Below are 19,833 nucleotides of genomic sequence, written 5' to 3'. Positions count from 1 at the left end.
CGACTTTCTCGATCAATGAGATTTTATTGATCTCATCGATCAATACAAGAATTGACCAAGAAGAACAGAACTGGAGCTGTAGAAAGAAAGTGCACTGACCATCTGCAAGACATGCTCAGAAACATTATCCTACAGAAATGATGAAGTGGTTATTACAGGCATATAAATCTGTAATAAACACATTTGAAACCGTTCACCTTGAGTAAGCCCTGAAGCCCAAATGAGAAAAGGACTTTCCATCTTGTTTTAGTTCTGACTTAATGACTTGGGGAGGGATTTGATACACTCCTTGTCTCAGTCCTGGCTTAATGACAAGAGGAAGGATTTGATACACATGGGTGTCTTTGGGGTTTGACGTTCCTTAAACAATCTGCGTGTGGCTCAGCAGCTGAGGACAATAACTCCACAAACGAGGTCACAGGGATGTCTTTTTTTTTCCAGAAGGGGTTGATTATTTGTGCGGCGTCTTTAGCCTCCTTGTTTGTGCAGTTCCCCAGGAGAGGCTGTTTCCTGTCCATGTTTTCAGTGAGACACAAGGATATCTTCATTGAGAGAAGCAACAGGTCAGAGGCCAGAAGCAGTCCCGACTGAGATATGGAGTTAAATAACATCCCTTAAACCAAATACGCAAACTGGGACAAATTGTGTCTGGATACTGTCCAGGCTGAATTTTACTGTTCTCCCAAACACCGGAGAGATAGAAGAAGTTTGCAGCCAAGCCTTTCACTCAGGAAACATATCCCCTGTCTGCCCTCTGTCCAGGGGAAAGGCCTGATTAAAATGTGTATATGTGTGCATCTGTATGCGAGCCTTTGTGTCTGTTCGCCGTGCAGCACAAAAGATTCCAAAAGATGGATAGCCAACCTCCGAGGCCCCTTATGCTTAAGGCTAAACAACATGATGAGGAGAAACCCCAAGTGCAGGCAACCGAGAACATCCTCCACCCAGCTGACAAGCCGCAGGCCTCCTTTCAGTGATCCTGCAGTCCATTAGAAAGGGAAACATGGATGGAGAGCATGCTGCCCGCTCAGCTTGGGACTCATCTTGATATGGCCGGAGGCCCCCCATTCAAAGGCACAAAGCAGCAAGAGCTGCTGGAACAGCTTGGTCAAGAGCGGTTCCATACCCATGGGTCAAAGTTCAATAACCATCCCCATGTGCAAAAAGCTGCAACTGAAATAAATGAATGCCTCCACTTACATGAAAAAATGAATATGCCTTTATGGGATGCTAAATGAATGTACAGCATACATGTAACACATTTCTCCCTGAACAGGACAAAGTGCTGCACAAAGCCTCTCATTCGCCCACACACACACACACAAAGCCCACAATGGCTGGTTCATTGGGAGCAGCCGGGTTCAGAGTTTTGCCTCGACATGTAATAAAAGACCTTAACCTTCAAGTAATAAAGAGTAGAGGTCCTATCTCACAGAAATAAAGGCCATCTGAAGCCTCTGTTTAGACAGTTTCTACTAACGACACTGCTTCGAGAAGATTCAGACTCAGCACAGCAGATGACAGCGTTCAGGTTGACCTCATCTGCGACCTCTTTGTGCTAAATGCATTAACATGTTGCTACATTACGACTTAAGCTTTTCCAGTCAGAAAATATCGAACCATGCACATGTAGGGAAGCAGCAGTGCTGGGCTAACACTGGGACGAAGCAGGTTTGAAGTATGATATTCACCTGCTGGATAGCTAGCATAGCAACTTAGGTTTGATTATAATTACCTCCATGTCAACAGCAGCAATTCAACAGCTGTTCTCCAGGTAATAGGATTTCTAAAAGGTGGGGGATGTTCAGTACCAAGCTGAAACCTCCGGGGCTGAAAAATAACACTAACCAATAATGAAAGTACCAAAAAGTGCAGTTCCTTGAATGTCCACTAGAGTCTGGCTCCAAAAGCGTCTCAATCCCCATCAACTCCCAAGTTAAAATGCCCAACTTTACAGCAGAAATAAACATGTTTACAGCCTGGCACAAAAAACTGTGTTGGTCTCTAAAGCTAGTTCCCCCCTTCACTGTACAGGGGGTTGATTTTTGTATAGCTCTTAAAATGTATTATGGCTTAAAGTTATGCATAATTGAGGGCGTGCCAATTTGTGTAATAAAGTCTCGATATCCATCTTTATTTACAGTCTATGTTCACTACTTAGTATCACTGCTGATCAATGACCTGGGTGAAAACCTGAGCCCCCCGGAGGATGGACTGGAGGATCTTTTAAAAACCACCTCTGGTTCAGTCAGGTAGTTTTATATCCCACCTTTTCATGGCGTGGTCAGAGAAAGCACAGCATTTGTGACTGACTTCATTTTCTATCAGAGCCTAAATCACCTAAATCACCTCCTGACACAGAACTGTGTCGTAAGTTTGACTCTGAACAGCGAAATCAGATCCCTCATTAAGGAAGTGCTGTAATATCAACATGCAAGTTTTTTCACTGTTGGTTTCTCCAACTCTAACCACAGAGGAGTACAGTGGCTAATGATTAAAAATGCATTTCTTTTCAAAAACACTGGCAGCTAAAATCAAGGCACTATCTACAACACATGCTGTTCTCTTGTGCGTTAACGTTTTCGACCATTTCCCATGAGGCCCTGATTGATTCATAATGACGAGAATGGGGCCTTCATGTCTGCCCTTCTGCTGAGGCCTGTTACATCTTATGTACACAGATATATGTCAAAAGTTGATTAGATGTTCACGCTCAAAAAACTGTGATCTAATTGGATGATCGTCTCAAACGAAGCAATGTTTTATTGCAGTTTTTGAATCTGGAGAAACAGCAGTACATGGATGCATAAAAATGGCAGCAATTTTCCCCATGGAGAGGACCTTGATCTTCCAGGCAGCCATCTTTTGAACCATAATTTGCAGTGCCACTTCACACGGTTGACATGCTGCTCCAGGCAGCAGGCACCCGTTCCATCCCATCAGCAGACTGCTTTTAAAGGGCGTCCGGGGATGTTGTAGGAATATCTGAGGCCTAAGTCTCCTGCTGCTGCTGCTCTTAAAGCCAAGGAGCAGACGCACCAAAGAACTGGCTCACAGACACTTTTTGTACTGTGAATAAATAGTTTTCATCATGTCGCAGGCTTTTAAAATGTCTTAGTTCACCATCAGAGTCATTTATACTCATCCAAAATAGCATTCATCTTCTCAGACACTGGTAAGATCAAAAGACAAGGTTACAGTTGCAATGGTTGCTTTTTACACTGTTACTTTTTCGTGCCTGAGAGGATGCCATAGAGCAGTGATTTTCAAGCTGTTTCACATCAAGGGCTGCTAAACTGACACAAATTAGATCACAGATCCCCATTTGCTAAGATTTAGTCCCAGGGCCCCCATCAAATAAGATTTATGCTTTTAGATGTTTTATTACAGAAAAAGTTTGAAACCCATGACCAAAGTAGTCATATATTCTGTCATTGTTTTACTTATGGTTGGAATAATGGTGAAAATAAATGATTTCTCTTTCTGCTGGGGACCCCCTGAGAACCACTGCCATCGAGGAACGTGATAAATTATTACTTACTATTAATATGAATAGTTTTAAAAATCATATTGCAATTATTTTGGCAGATGCTAGAATTGTGATATGACTCACAACTGGTCATTTTTGCATTTAATCTTTACTGAAAACACTACAAGCATGTTCCTTTACATCTGGAGAAGAAGAGTTATAGTCCAGAGCATCTCTGTAGCACCATAATGCTTCATTTATGGTCTGTGGTGACACATTTTACCTTTATGAAATCAATTGCAGCGCCTGTAATTTGGATATTGCACTTGGCCATATTGTGATTTCAATAATATTTTTGATTAATTGCTCAGCCCCAGCCTACATCCTCTGGACTTTAGTAATACCAAAAGACACATAAATAATTTTTTGTCACTGAGAGGATGACATAGAAGAGGAGTATGATAAATCGCCATTTACCATACGCAACTATCATGAGGAGAAATAATACAGTATGAAGTCCATAGTTTATAACTGTTCTTTTGGGAGTCACTGATTTACCGTAAACAGACTGATGGTATGTGACAGCTCAGCACGACGCTGGTGTCGAATGGACGGGACAGATAAGAGTGTCTGAATTCTTCCTAAGAACATGCTGCTGCTCAGATCTTAGCGTTTAAGTTTCATACATGGGCATGGCAAGTCACAGAGTGCACCATACACTTTTTTTTTTTCAGTGTGTCGTTCATTGAGGACGATTTTCAATAAAGCCTAAAGCTGTTGACCGGACCCTTTAATGAGAAGCAAATGTCAAAGTTAGTCAGTCACTGAGCCGAAATAACACAATACAGAGACTTAAGAGAGGTGTTTCTATTGTTCTTGGCCTTTAGTTGAGCTGTTTAACACACAAAAGATGACTCCGGTTTTGCAACAAATAGGTAATTATGCTTCCTAGAAAACAGAAACAAAAACTGTAATTATTTCAAGCTGTTAGCGATCAAGTTTTCATGCACCCCAGCCTTCTTAGGCAACCTCTGCTACCCTCTGTTACACTCTGGGGTGGGGGGGGGGACGTGAGTTCAGACACACTCAGAGTGCGTTCGCTTCTCGGTGCAGCAGAGACGGTGGAGCTCAGCTGTGCAGCACATCTCGCTCACATTTTGTTGCCAGCGATATTTACTGACAAAGACCCGAGAAAACAAAAATAAATCCAGGGTTTGAGGTGAAGGAGGGGTGGGGGTGGGGGGTTGGATCATTCAAATCATTTCATTCTGGACCACAACCCCCCCCCCCCCTCCTCCTCTACAGATGCCGGCTGTGTTTGAACAACTGGATTTTATCAGCAGCACGCAGCCAGTCTGCCAGCAACCTCAGACAAGAACCTTCACTTCATGTCGGCACAGCAGGTTCAGTTCTGGCTTTGCTGCACTGATCCGCAGATCAAACTCAATCAGCAGCACGCATCCTCTTCAAGTCCTCGTGCTACTTACCATTCACACATGCACGGCTTTAAGTGGCTTCTATTTAGCAGTATTCTCACTTATCGCAGACAATGCAAATTGAACCCTTTGCCAGTAGTTAAACCTTGTTTTCCAGGCTTTGCTGCAAGTGTTGAGAGTAAATTCTGACAGATTGGTATTTGGAATGCGCTGGGGTTTGTTTGAGGAAAGTCTTTCCATCATTCTCAAGCTCATTAGAAAGATCTAGATTGCACCTCTCCATCGTCTGTTTGTTCCTCTTGGCTCGGGGGTTCGAGCTCCACTGTGGACTTCACATTTAATGCTGTTGGACAATGATGACAGCCAGGCTGGATGAGGCTCATGTGGGTGATGCATGGGAATGTAAGGTGTTTTTCCACTGCAGCTGATCACAGGGGAAAAGTTTAGTCCCCATTTTGAAGTGAAATGTTTTCCCTGCAAGAGAACGTAATTCCCTGCTATAAATGGGGCTGGTGAAAATTTGACAATCTGCAAGTCAGCTTTGCAAAATCCCCACCTGTGCAAAGCAGGAATGTTATTCGACAGAAAGACTGAGTATGATTTCCCATCAAAATATTTTCAAAGTAGGTAAGCCATAAAATTGCGGTCGCTGGTGTTGAAAGCTTTGTCCCACAGTCTGCAGGTGGAATTTACATATATTAAGTCTGGAAAACAAGTGAGATTCATGGCTGACTCTGGCATAAAAAACCCATCCGCTCTTTCTCTCTATCGCACAGAAAGCTCTGCTTGTTCCTGGTTGCTCATGTGTGGCAGCAGAGCTGGATGGAAAACATATTGCTCCATCAATCACGTCCCATTCTTCTCAGCAATACACTCGACTTGGTGGCTGTCTGAGACCGGGGCCACGTTTAGTCTCAGCACTTGTGTAAAAATGCTAAGATGACAAATATTCCTCCGAACGGATCTACGGAGCTACGTCTCCGTCAAAGCGTACCTATTCTGATAACCTGATCTCTTTCAAATGATGCTCCCCCCTCCTTGACAGTCCCATGACTAACACTGTTTTGATAGTATCTTACTACACAGAGAGCTGAGTGTGTGCTGTGTTCAAACAAAGCTTCCTTCTCCCCTGTGTTATACCAATAGATCAAATGAAAAGATAGAGGGAGAAGAAGGAGGAAGATGTCGGTTTTCATCAATATCTGGCTGATGTATTCAGGAAGTTCTGTCTTTCAAGTCTTTGTTTCAGCACACATAAAAAAAAATTTTAAAAAAAGCACAGAGAACACTGCCATGCCCGCGCTAGCAGTGCAAGAGAGAAAGATGTCCACCCTCCCCTTCCCTGGTTGATATGTGTGACACACAGCTTGGCTACAGCCCTGGTTGTAGCCCCTGGGCAGCGCATATGTCACCCATTTGTACTCCAGAAAGCACTCAGTTCCGAGCTAAGGCCGATTATGAATGGAGGGAACACTTACTCGTTTTTCTGCAGAGCCAAGAGCAGCTGCTCACCTTCCGCTTCAATCAGGAGCTTCAGTGATGCAGGGTGACTCTGAAGAGACAACAGACAGGAGGGAGAGGGAGACAGGAGATGAGTAAAAAATGACTTCTGGAGTCAGGCAGGCAGCGTTTTGACTGAGGGAAGATGGCTCGGATGAAACAGATGCTACTTTGACAGGGCCACCCAGTACTGTGAGAAAGCATGCAGGACCACTGTTTTCAGTTGATGAGAGCAGTTGGAAATCTTCATGAAGCCACTTTGGATCTTAGAACAAGAGCAGAGAGGATTATCTTATGTTCCTATTCCATTTGACATTAATCCTGCTGAGAGCCACGAGTCTTCGCACCCCTGAGTTACAACACTGAGGGAGACCATGTGTCTCTGTTAGAGTCAGATGAGGTGGCACCGAGTCATTCATCACTTTTGTCAGTCGTGCTGCGCAACCAAACGTGGCTGCACGTGCGCACACGCCCACACACACACACACACACACACACTCACATGCTCGTCCAAATGTCAACACACAACCTCTCCTCTCCCGCTCCCACTCAGACACAGAAACACACACCAAAAAAAAAAAATCCTCTGCCTCACATTCTCCATATCACCGGGCTACCACACACACAAATACATTTCACACACTTAGTTCAGTCTGGGTCGACTGTGGCAAAGAGCGCAGCTCTGGGTTAAGTCATCCATCACCCCATGTGGAGAAGAATGTCTAGTGGATCATAAGAGGATATGGAAGCAGAACACTTAGGGTTTTAGGCAGTATCATTGCACAAACCGAGTGGGACTAAACTTCCTGCTATTTTCTGTTCAAACAGCTTCCTATATGCATCCTGTGACCTCGCTCACACTGCATAATGTTTATGACAACTGCCATTTATAACCTCAGGGAAAATATGCATAGCCCACTGCATGTGTGGGGTTGTTATTAGAGGAGTAATGTATTCAAATGAGCGCCCTGTGGGTATTCTATGTGCTGATCTGAGCTTTTGTTTTGTTTTTCAGGTAATAAGATCCCAAAGAAACCTTGTGGCACCTCGTCTGTTTGGTTAAGCCAGAACAAATTAATCCACAAATGAATTCACTTAATAGCACAACCTGGAAACTCAAGATGTGTTTTTAAGTCTGCCTGGCAGCTATGTATTTTGTTTTTATAAAGTCTGGGATTATAACACCAAACAGAGCCAGGGATCCCAGATTTCAAACATTAATGTTCCAGTGAGTCGTGCGGGATTTTCTTCCGTTCTGAGACATTGTACAGCTGTCTGTGTTTAATGAAATGAATGTACTGAGCTGAACACAAAGAGGCAATGACTGCCATCTCTGCCAGACTCGTTGTGATCCTACATACTTGAACTTAGCTAACCCTCAGTCCTGACACGTGTGCACGATTCAACACATTAGGACTGAGATGCACCATGAAGCCTAAGGATAACTTATCATTTGTTTTTTTTTTTTTTACTTCCATTGACATTACATTTAAACAGCAATTACCAAACTGGGATTATTCATTAAATCCATGAGCAGTGTTAATTTGAGGATATACTAAAACAGCAGTTCAGTTGTAAATTAGTAGTAAATAAAACTTGAATGGTTCTAATCCTGCATTTAATTTGGTTGAGACTTCAGTGAGATTTTAATGTTTATGCAACAGGTTTAACAGTCAAACCCTGATTTTGATTTACCATCAGCCTCTAGAGCAGCGGTTCCCAACCTGTGGTCCGCAAAGGTATTGCAAAGGGCCCAGTACACTTTTAGTGACAAAATGTAATTTTATATATAATGGTTTTGAATGGTCAAATAAAAAGTGCTCTGAAAGTGCATTATTTGTATTGTATTGTGCTGTTACGAGGTGGGATGTAGGCCGCCAACGTTTTTAAAGATTTTCGAGTGGGCCATGAGTTGGAAAAGGTCGGGAACTGCTGTTCTAGAGGCTGCCCCACACATAACAACAAAACACATACTGCAACTTTTCAGTCTTTCCAGTGGTGCAGCCAAAAACTTCTGCCCTGAGGGTGCAGTTAGACAAATGACCACGAGGACCATTGAAATCCAAATGGTTTACTTCCCTGGGAACATGAGTGTATTCAACAAACTCCATTGTAATTTGCCTGGTGGATTATGACATACAGCATCATGTGTGCAGTTTTGGAAGGTTCAGAGCACAGAGCGTGAAGAAAAGCTATGGAGTGGCCAAAATAAGAAGCTTTCATCCTCTGGGAAGCAGGGGAATCTACTTTCTAGATGTTGATGTTTTTGTTTTGTAGAGGTTGGACATTTGACTTATGGTGTTGCTTCAGTAAATGTCATGATAATAAAAAGATAATAAATTTCAACCTGATGACGGCACTAGACCAAAAATAAAGAGGTCATCAGAATGATTGTGAATCATCTGCAAGGAACCATGAATATCAATACTAGATTTGATAAAACCATTCTCAGTAATGATATCTGGATCGATGTTAGATAGACAAATGGATAATTAAAAAGGCAAAAATCTAACTCTGAATTTATATTCTGTTCTTCACCTGGGATTTGAGCCGGCTGATTGGTTTCCAGTCTTGTCCGACGAGCTGAAGAGGTACCGTCATCCCATAGTGATTCTGCTTCGCTGTCAGCCTGTGTTGAACATTCGGGCTCAGTAGATTCCCTGTAAAATAAATAAGTAAATAGTTAAATACTAATACTATGTAAGAATACAGAGAAAACTTCAAAGTGTTCCTCCTTTACTCTAAATTCTCTCCGCAGCTGGAAAACCAGACCACGTCCATCTTTGTGGACAAAAACAACAGGAACGTTTTCTAAACTGGTTTCTGACAAACAATACTGATAATGAATTCCTTCCCATTATTAAAGGCCTGAGCCTGGTGCTCATTAGCAGCATCTGAACACAACCTGACAGAGCCGCTGCCTGGTAATATAAAGTGGCACTTTAACAAAATCACCGTGTTTGTTTCTGATGGATTTTCAATGTCACAACACAACAAATAATGATCTCTGAATGGTCCAAACTAACAATTATCCAATCTGACAAAGTTGCAATACAGCCTCGCCCTTCCCCAACATATGTTCACCTCCTCTTCACGGGGCTGTCAGTAGAATGGAGCCTGTCTCCTCTGCCATAAAGACATGAGCACAACAACAGTAATCAGCACTCTCACACATCAAGCGACGAGAACCCCCACCCCACCCCACCCCACCCCACCCCACCCCCTCCACCACTCAAGTTGCATAAATCTTCAGGAACGGAGAGTTTTGAGCGGAGAGGAGCTCGGGCTGCTGCTGCTGCTGCTGTGATAACTCCTAACACACAGGGCTAGTGTCCAGGATGCAATGCAGGGATTAGACGCAGCTTCGGGGCATTGTTCCCAGCATGCTTTTATCTCCTCTCTCTCTGTTCTGACAGGGTGTTAACTGAGCCTCCGAACAGGCTACAGTTCTTGAAACTCTGTTGTGCTGCCAGTCATTTCAGAAACATATTCGTTCCTAAATCCAATACCGATGTCTGCGAGCTTGCCGTCGGGAGACGAAGCGGCGGGAAAAACAACCGCCATCCTAAGTGAACCTTCCACTTGTAAGTGAGACAGAAGCTGAAATCTCTTTGAGAAGTACATCATGAGCACACGGAGAGGCAGAATGCAATGGCGAGCCAGAGGAGGACATTGCTAACAGGGTTCCTGCAGTAATCAGTTCCCCACAGTGGGGAAGCTATTTCAGAGTCTGGGTCTCTTACTAAAACAGCAGGGGTTGTTAGCGCCATTTGTTAGAGTGCAAACATCCTAAATCAAATGTTTGCTTTTTTTTGCTTTTTTTTCCCCTTCCACTGATGCTCCATCAAGCATTTCCAAACAGCAGGGAAACAGATTTAGTTTGAGGGTGATGTCAGTGACTTGTGAGAACTTTTGCGTGTGGTTTGAGCATAATTTATATGTTTTGAAACTGAAACTTTGTTCCTAATTAGTTTTGAATCACATTTCAAACACATACAAACACACGCAAAGGGGATGCACTCATGACTGATTATTATTACCAGCAGATTCAAGGTTCGTCTTCCGAGGTTTACATCCCGAGATTCTCTCACATGACTCACACAGCTAAATTGCTGAGTCTGCTTATTATCCCGCCTTAATAACCCAGGTCAGACACAGCGCTCCCCAGCTGAGCTTTGTTCTGGTTCTCCTCTGAGGAAACCACCCCTCTGGAGTTCATCACAGAGCCGCTCCAGCTGATAGCGGAGTGCCAGAGGTGACCAGCTCAGCAGTCTTCATCCAGCTCCGGCCTAATGATGAGAAGCAGGCTCCAGCAAGGACGGGACGGCATCACTCACGCACACACATACATACATACATACACACACACACACACACACACACACACACAGACAACAGCGGGAGAAGCATCCTGCCTTCATTAGTCTTAGAAAACCACACCGTCTGGGGGAGGTGGGCATGCTGAGTAAGGGAACGCATGACAACCTCGGAGAGAAGTGCAGACGGATAAACACAACAGATGAGTGGAAAGCAGAGAGAAGTTTTGACAAAGAAAGGTCAAGTCCACGTTGAGGTTGGCCTATTTTTGCGGTGGACACACACACACACACACACACACACACACACACACACACACACACACACACACACACATGCACAGATGGAACAGCCATCGCCTTTTCTGTGGCATTCTCCGCAACTCCGAAGGCGAGGTTCACAACCGTACACCATTTGGTTCCTTGACTTCAAAGTCCGCAAGTGAATAACCATTTTGTTAATGTGGTGTGCTATGAGGTTTAATTCCCACTTATAAATGGCATTATATTAGTGGAAACAGTCTGCAGGCTCATTTCTTTTCCACATGCTTGGGAGAGACATTTAGCAAAGTTGGAGCGTGGCGGGGCTGGGGTGTGTGCAGCGTGTAAGTGGCTTTTGTTAGATAGAACGTTATAAGAGCTACCAGTCGCATTAAGGGAGCGATAAAAGTGGGACCAGAACCTGAAGCGTTTTTATATGTTCAATAAAGGAGAGTGTAAACAGAGGTCTTAATAAAGGAGCGCTCTGGCCACGATCAGCTCCCTTTATGCTCCGCTGTACACAAGGAGAGCTTGTGCCATTTATATTGCCTCAATAAAGTCGCTGCTAGGTGGGAGGATTGTATGTCTGTGTACGTGGGGACGTGACTGTGTGTGCGTTTGTTCGCGTGTGCGTGACTGAAATGTGATACAGGCCGATGACTGGATAAAGTCATAAATTTGGCTTTTCCCTGCAGTGTTGTTAAGACAAGAAAAACAAATCCATTATGTACGCTGTATGTTGAACTTGTTTTGTTGTTGCACACTGTAATACCGTATATGATTGGCTAGCTGTAGCTTAACAGTGGTGTAGCATATTCACACTGAGCATGGCTTAAGTGATTTTGCAGGTCAAGAGGCATCTAGGCCACATTTGATAGAGAGGATTTTGGAGGTCTAGGTCTGATGATTGGGAGCTCTAAAGATAAATCTGCAGCATCACAATGTGATTAACAAGATAGATTTTACTGCACAAAACCTTGTTCAGTTTGTCTGAGTTTTCTCAAATGTTTTGCCTTTTTCTTAAGAAATACCAGAGGGTTTAACTTCCAACTACCCAACTTGTTATGGGGGTTAGGCATTGCATGGCCATTATGACTAAAGGTCAGAAACCTGAGGTCTAGGCCAGTGGTTGGCTGTTTACTACTGTCGCCCATCACCACTGGTCGCACATGTCTGTGTGTTATGGGGCAGATCAGTCCTGAGACATATATAAAGGCAGAAAGAGGCAAAACTATTGAGTCATTCACAAGAAAGAAAAGATAAGATAAGCATCAAAATTTTTATGCACAGACTATTTTGTTTAGTTTCCTAATTGCAGGTTGGGATTGTGCAGCACTGATTAGGCGATATGGGGATCAAGAGATCCCTAAATTAACCCCGGTATTTTTAGATGCCTGGGTTAGAGTTTAACAGTTGTTTCAACAGCATTTCAATGTCTATGTTTCATTCAATTTTCAACAAAACTTTGGCCTCCTTTAACCTCAACACCTAGTCACGTTTTGCCGTGAAACTCAGCAAATCCGTGCTTTCTGGGGCAGTGTACAGTTCCTGATGGTATTTCACAGTGAATCACTTCCTGGTTTTATCAAAGTTCCCAAATTAATTCATTTTCCACAGGCTGTGTGCTGCTGGTCCCAGGGAACAGATGAACTTTCTCAGTTCTTTGCAGACCTCAGGACGTCCTTTCTTACTGCCCTTTCACAGCTCCGGCCCTCACTCTGTTCCACCAAAACAAATCAACAACTGTTCGGCTTTATTAAACCCCAGAGCCTGCTTTCTCGCCCCCAACCGCAACTCACTCCTTGACAGGCAACCATGAAGTAATGTATTCATAACAATCTATGCTTTTCCAACACAAATGGCATGCTGTTCTTTTCATCTGCACACTTGATGAGGCCGTGCCCCCAACATGTGTGCGGGTCCTCAGTGAGATGGGATACAGGCTACACGTGTGCACACATCAATAAAAAGCGCTCCTAATCGCAGTCAACCTTGTCTGATGGCTGGCAAAAGAACACACAAGGACACACCCCAAAGTCACTTTGACAGCAATTCTCTTCGATCTTGAAAATATGTTAGATTGAAAATGGAAAACAATGCCTTTGCCAGCTTGAAGGAGACTCTTTGACATGTAAAAATCCCTGGAACAGAACTAAAACAAGTGCGGGGGAAACACACTTGAGATGATTCCAGCATTGTTTGACATGTTTAGTTACAAGTCAAACCCTAAGCACATGTGGAATTAATTGGAGTGGAGTGATGAGTTTGAAGTAGACAAAAAAAAAGGATACAGTTTTCCCCTGGTTCCACATGGAAGTGCATTCTCGATAAAGTAAAGCTAATAAAAAGATCGCTTTTTCTGCATCAAGTGCGTGTATCCACAGATATTTTTACCCAGATGCAGTGGATGGCTTTAATCAGGGCATGGGGAGCTGGGGACATGATCCAGCAAAGATTCTGAGCCAAAAGTTGTTTCTGACATCAACCCATAAGAGAAAGCTTTGTGAAAGTTTATGGCCATTGTTCATTTAATAATGGCTGATTGACAGGCATTTCACGAGCTCAATTTATCCCAATCACGGTGGGCAAATTATGCTAATCCAAACAGAATGGTGATAGGGAATAGACTGATGAATGATACATTGGGAGGAAGACGCCCTTTCATAAATGACCTTGAAGACAAAAGCAATGAACTCTACACTGACTCTCCTTATCTCTTGCCCTTCTTCATTGTGTCTAGGCCTGAGACTGATCATTATTGTCATTATTGACAATAATTTTTTTTATTAATCAATGAATTCTTGATTACATAGGATGCCAAAACATATCAAGTTCAAACAGCCCAAGGTGACAGTTTAAATTAATAGCCAATTATTAAGTGAAAAGCTGCACCTTTGCTGGTTTAGTGTGTCAAAGGTGAAGGTTTGCTACGTTTTTCTGTCCTTGGTTCTGTTGGTTGGACAAAACAAGCTATTTCAAGGCATCACCTGGGGCTCTGGGAACTCGTGACGAGCCTTTATAACCGTTTGCTTTATAGACCTAAAAATATATTTAAAAATAGTCCAAAGATTGATCAGTCACGAGGGTGGTTGCTAAGTGCAGCTCTAAATGATAGAGCAAGAAAGAAAAGCAGCATTTGAGAAGCAAGTCATGATGTTCTGTTGATCACCTAGCTGACTAATCTGCACCTCGCTCCCTGCAATTTGTTACTTGAGCCTTAGCGCAGGGTTCATAGGGATTACAGAGCAAAGGTGAAAAGTGCCTGGTAATCTTGGCTTGACTCCACAGTAAACATCGGACCCATTTGGGAACCATTATGTCAACACCCTGAGGGTTGTACCAGGAAACACAGAAACCTGTAGGTGACATCATGGTAATAGGAATCTGCACAAACTGCAAAGGGGGTCTACTTAAATTAAATCTAATAAGGTAGCAGTATGTCAAAAGTCACAGCAATGAGAGTTGTTAATGGTTGGATTTATTGGCGGATGACTTTTTTAGAGCATATTTAGGGTCATAATCAAGGCGTTTAACACTGAACTCCCTCTACCTGTAAATAGCTCTTTTGTGTGCACTGTCTCGCCTTCTCCATGTCTTTACCCCCACCTTGTATACCAAACTCATTTAATGTCACACCAGCTTGATGTCAGGACATAATTACTCTTCGGGAAATAGATGGTCCTGCAGCAAAAATTCCCCTTGGCTCAGCAGGAGGTTAATGTTGTCCTGAGAAACCAGTGCCGTTACGCCCCCGTAGGGTAACACCATTACGCCCCCCAGCTGCAAAGGCTGTGCTCGCTGCCTGGCATGGAGCCTGTACGCCTCAGCAACAAAGGTCAGAGTCAGAGGAGAGCTTCTGGAGCAGAGCTGTGTGAAAGCTTGTAACTCCTTGGAACTCCTCTCTGTCATAGGGAGCACATGTCTGGCGCACATTCAAAGACAAAAACAAAACCTCAAACGTTCTTAGAAAGACAGAGAAAGGAAGGGAGTGGGGGTGGGGAGGGGGTGGCTGCTATATCATCATCCCATCTCCACGTTGTCATTGAGTATGTAGTGTCAACGATGTCATTCCGTCAGTGGAGAAAGTCAAACAGCTCAAAGGATTGTAGCAACGAGACTGATATCAGTGTTTGATGAAAATGGAATAGCTCTGACACGCTTACTTCACTAATGGACTGGTTGAACAAATTATGCAAGACTAAGTTTGATATTTAAATTGCATTTATTTAAGTAATTTATCAAGAAAAGAAGTAAAACATTAGCTTTTTCTGGGTGTGCAAACATACAGTTCTCAAATTGGTGATTTGGGCTTTAACTTTAATGATTTGTGATTTCAAAATGGTAATTTGTGTGCACTAATCAAATGCTGATAACTTCTTTATAGCATTTTAAATTGAATGTGTTTAGTTTTTGGTTCTGTTGGTCAGACTAAAGCAATTTTAAAGGCATCAGCTTGAGCTCTCTGTATTTTATAGAAAAAAAAGAAAAAAACATCAAGAAATGCTCCTTTCACTAGGTGTTTGACAACCTGAAAACAACCAGCCCAAACTTTTAACAATCTTGGATTGGTCAATGTTCTACTTGAAACTTTCTACCATGTGTAGCTGTTTGATGTGCTGCTTGCTCTGTTTCACTTAAAAATACATCACATCTCCACCAGTGGCACACAACTCTGACAGATTCAAAGAAAACAACTGGCAGATGCAGAACCTCTTTTGGGCCAGTTTATTAGAAACTCAGCCCAGTAGTAGGCGACCTGTATTGTTCCTGTTTACACATCTTACTATTAGGAATCATAGAGCGGCTTGTCCCTCATTGCACAATATGGAGGTGAAATCTGGGTGGATGGCGTATGTCAGGCTGGAAGATAGATTATCTGGAGCTAAGACATAAAACTATGTGTTTCAAATCTCAATGGTAGACAATGACTGCATATACACATGGAAACTAGTCAAACTGGGTAATGCCTCCCTTAGGAACCACAGTGTTGTACAGTGTGTTAATCTGGATTTGCAATTAGTTCCTATCCTCCTGAAATGCTTCATGCTTAACGCCACCTACACTTTACTGTGTATTTCAAAAGCTGCCAGAAATATATAAATAGGTAGATGCTAATATGATTTTCAAGTTCCAAAAAAAGATGAATAAATTAACAATGACAATGTGAAAACTGCATTTTTTGTTTCCTGTAAATGTGTGAAACATATCTGCCAAAACTGCTTAGATATTTATGAAATGCAGTCTCAGTCAAAGAGGTGATTAGGGGTACATGTTAAAAATAGGCTTAAACTGCACAAATCACATTTTCATATTTACAAAGGATCAAATGATTCCATGCTGCGTGCTGACATGTGTTATGTGTTGAGATAAGATCAGAGTGAAGTTTGGACCAACGTTAATGAGGTGGCAAGAAACATGGTTTCTGAGATGTACACCACAATAACTCTATGTGGTGACAATTCATCTCTCAGTGTTGTGTTTACAGCTTGGTCTACTGCCCCAAAGCAGCCAAAAAAGAAGTTATTGTTGTGAGTCTTAGTTAGGCTCCAATAGATGAAGCAGTTCTCAACAAAAAACCCTCTGTCAAACTCACTGTATGCTAGCTGCTCAGCAGTTAGCAACTAGCCAACACTTAGCTAGCAAAAGTTAAGCAACTAGCTATCTTTCAGCTAATTAAAAAGGAAAGCATATATCCTCAGCACTTGATGGAGACCAAACAAGAGCTACAAGAAGAGTGAATATCGGACTTAACATTTGTTCGGTGGCTAGAAACATGTTCACATTTATGCTAATGTTGCTCCGTGTCTGCTAGAACATACAGAACTGTCTGCTAATGTGTTACTTTAAAAGGTGGTAATGGATATCTTCCACTTGTTGGCTTGTCATGGCAGGAGAAGCACAGGAGAAAGTAATAACATTAGCCCAGTTCCATTAGGCGCTCCGGTGAGTCATCACAGTGCAGAATAGCCGAGCCCTGGAAATGCTTATATTAATGTTATTAATTGCACCAAGACTTTTCCTGCTGTGACAGGTCAAAGGGTCCGCTGGGAAAAAAGTCTATAATGAATGTGTTTTTCATCTTGCTGTGTAGTCCTCCTTGTGGCCAGAGAAAACATCTATCTGATATTTTTAATATATAACAATATAAAATGTCATGCTGAGCAAACACCATGGGAAATAACATCTTTTCAGAGTGAAACGTAAACATGAATTGCACTACACCTAAGAGTACCACAAAATGACACACACGAACGGAGCAGAACAGGTTTATAAGCTGTCTTTTTTTTTTTTTATTCTTTGTGAAACACTGATGGAGAGGAACTTGAACTACCCCAGAGAGATGTGGTACTGACAAGAGATATCTGAGCCAACGGGGCCCTCCGACCAGACCAGAGAGAGGACGCTCGGGAGAGTGGCGTGCAGAGCTCAACTATGACCTGTCTGGGTGTGATAGTCTCCGAAGTCTGAGGCAGCATCAGGTTTCAGCGTGTGTTAAACTTTTGTTTTGGGGGGGGGGGGTCAACTAAGTCCAAAGCAGCTTCGAAGAAATTAATGCAACACATGTAGAGTCAGGCCACATGAGCAAAGTCTCTCTATCCCCAGCACAGAACAGCAACTGGTTGATCAGTCTGTCTTAATGCACAACCACACGTTGGCCGACTCTTCTTACCAGCCCCCTGGGTTTTAAATATCCTGAACCACTCATCCGGATGATCAGGATCCATTCATACTGAAAAGATACTAAGTGCCTCTGACTTCAGATGGGTCACATCGTGGTGATAATGTCTCTCTGGGGGAGGACACTGTTTGCTAAAGGAATGTTTTACTATAGTCCAAAAATATATTCTCAGCTCAACTTTCATTAGTCTGAGCGTGCAGCACGCAAGCTGCATGCACCGCTCGAGGCAGAGACAGTCATGTTGGCTGAAGCAGTGCAGCTGGCTGTAAATGCTGGCTGACACTAAGTGTGTCAACCATTGGAGGAAATCATTCAAAAGAGATCCCCAGCTAAGACAGAAACATGCACTAGACAAACAGAGAGAGGAAAAAGCTCAAGGAGCGGTGTCGTGAAATATGAATGCAAACATGACATTGCATGGAGAGTCGTTTTTTTTTTTTTGAAGCACCCTTGGATTCTGGTGGCAAAGACAAAAGTGCGGAGTGGAGACAAAGTAGAGGCTCATAAAAGAGAGAGCTAATGATTCCAATGAAGCAAGGCTGCAACTAATTATTTTCAGTAATCGAACAATTGCTTTGCTCATAAATTTTCCTAAAAAAAAAATGTTCGCTCTCAAGCTTTGACATTTTCACATTCTGAAGTCATTTATCACCCTCCATTGCACACAGTTTGATCTCTCTCTTGTAAAGTTAACCCCATCTTCTGTGGGTGTTAACGAGCACTAGGTTCACACTGCATCCATTTATCTCAATCATCCTGAATTACCCCCAAGCAGGTAAATATCCTGCCAGGACAGATCTGCTCAGACTTTCACACACCACGCATGAACTGGCGATGATGGTTTTCGACGAGCCCTGAACCCAGGGGAAAGACGCATCAAGGCCAACTTTTGATGATGATGATGATGAACGGTTGATGAATAAATGAACAACTTCCTCATGCTTCAATCCCAGTTCTTACACATTTGCCCTTGCTGTTAATTAATTCCCAGGATTCCACACTGAGTGTCGTGACTGCCAGCGTCTTTGGATGTAAAAAGTTTTCGGCAGACGCCAACACTCAAAGCGCAGCTCCTCCTCTCACCACCGTTTCTAAAACTGTGTGTAGCATCCTTGTTGAATCTCACCTAAGGCATGGAGCACTGGAGACTGAGATGTCATGAGCCACAGCCCCGAGGGGTTGCAAAGGCAGTATGAGACACAAACACACAAAAACACAAGCACAGACACACTCTAACATCACATTTGAACATCTCCCCAGAGCTCGCGAGCAGCTCTTTTTCATTTGTTGCTGGAATGTCATAAACACAGTACAACATGGAGGTTTCAAAAAAAAAAGCCACTTCACTGTTCAAGTTCAAACCAACAATGAGACTTTTATTATATGCTCGCTACTAAAATAACCCTGGAATCCATCTGTAATTGCAAAACTGAAGTATGTTTGAAGTGCCTTGAAAAACTGAAGTATGCTTCCAGTGCTACCCCTGATTACCAAAGAGAGTTTCAGCATCATCAATTATACAGCGTCTCTTCTCCTCTGAGGTGCACACTGGGCGGACTGCGAACTCAAATTTTATGTTCTGCTATTCACACACAAGCTCAGCTCTATGGGAGAGAATGGATTTCGAAAGCTTGTTTACACTGGAGATGTTTCATTCTGCCCAAACATGTGTTATAGATCTGTACTAATAAAGGCTTTCATAAAGCATGGTGTGTCCAAAACAGCCAAAGGGAGGACATGAGTGAAGAAGAGAACAGAACAGACACACGGCAGCAAAATGCACAATGGAAGATGCAGACAGGTTAATTTCAAGACACACACGCAAGAGCTTTTTCTTCCAGGTGAAACAACTGGGAAAACAATGCATTCACTACTTTTGCACATGGATCTTTGATACAGCAGGAAATGCAAAGGCAATTTGGCACCTTGACCATCTTCTGCACCTCTTACCTTCAGCAGACGTGGAGGGCACGCTGTCACACACCGGCAGAGAGACAGACAAAGCCTGAAGTGCTGTCAAAATAACAAACTTCAGGCTCCGGCTCCCGGGGTTCATGGTGCCCGGCTGAAGCGTGGACGGGACTGGGCTCTACTGTCTGACTGCAGCACGAACCATCATACAATCACAGCCCAACAACAGCTGATGTGCAAAGAGCAACCCCCCCCCCCCCA

At 43.1% G+C, this 19,833-nt stretch overlaps 1 protein-coding gene across 1 annotated transcript in view; it reads right to left on the bottom strand.

Moving 5' to 3' along the window:
- The window catches only part of LOC139608735 (disintegrin and metalloproteinase domain-containing protein 12), a 72,929-nt gene extending 53,096 nt beyond the window's left edge, over positions 1 to 19,833 (bottom strand). The window contains exons 1-3 of the mRNA XM_071462758.1: positions 19,612 to 19,833; positions 8,944 to 9,065; positions 6,384 to 6,457 (exon numbers count right to left, since the gene is read on the bottom strand). Coding sequence (XP_071318859.1) covers positions 6,384 to 6,457; positions 8,944 to 9,065; positions 19,612 to 19,717 — 302 coding nt within the window. The 5' untranslated portion in view covers positions 19,718 to 19,833. The remainder of the gene's footprint in view (positions 1 to 6,383; positions 6,458 to 8,943; positions 9,066 to 19,611) is intronic.

Source organism: Trachinotus anak, unplaced genomic scaffold (assembly GCF_046630095.1).
Source record: "Trachinotus anak isolate AG129_WGS33_773 ecotype Australia unplaced genomic scaffold, CSIRO_AGI_Tana_v1 ptg000025l, whole genome shotgun sequence".
Lineage (NCBI taxonomy): Eukaryota > Metazoa > Chordata > Actinopteri > Carangiformes > Carangidae > Trachinotus > Trachinotus anak.
Note: the sequence above shows the minus strand (reverse complement) of the source record. Positions and strands in the feature narration are given on the sequence as shown.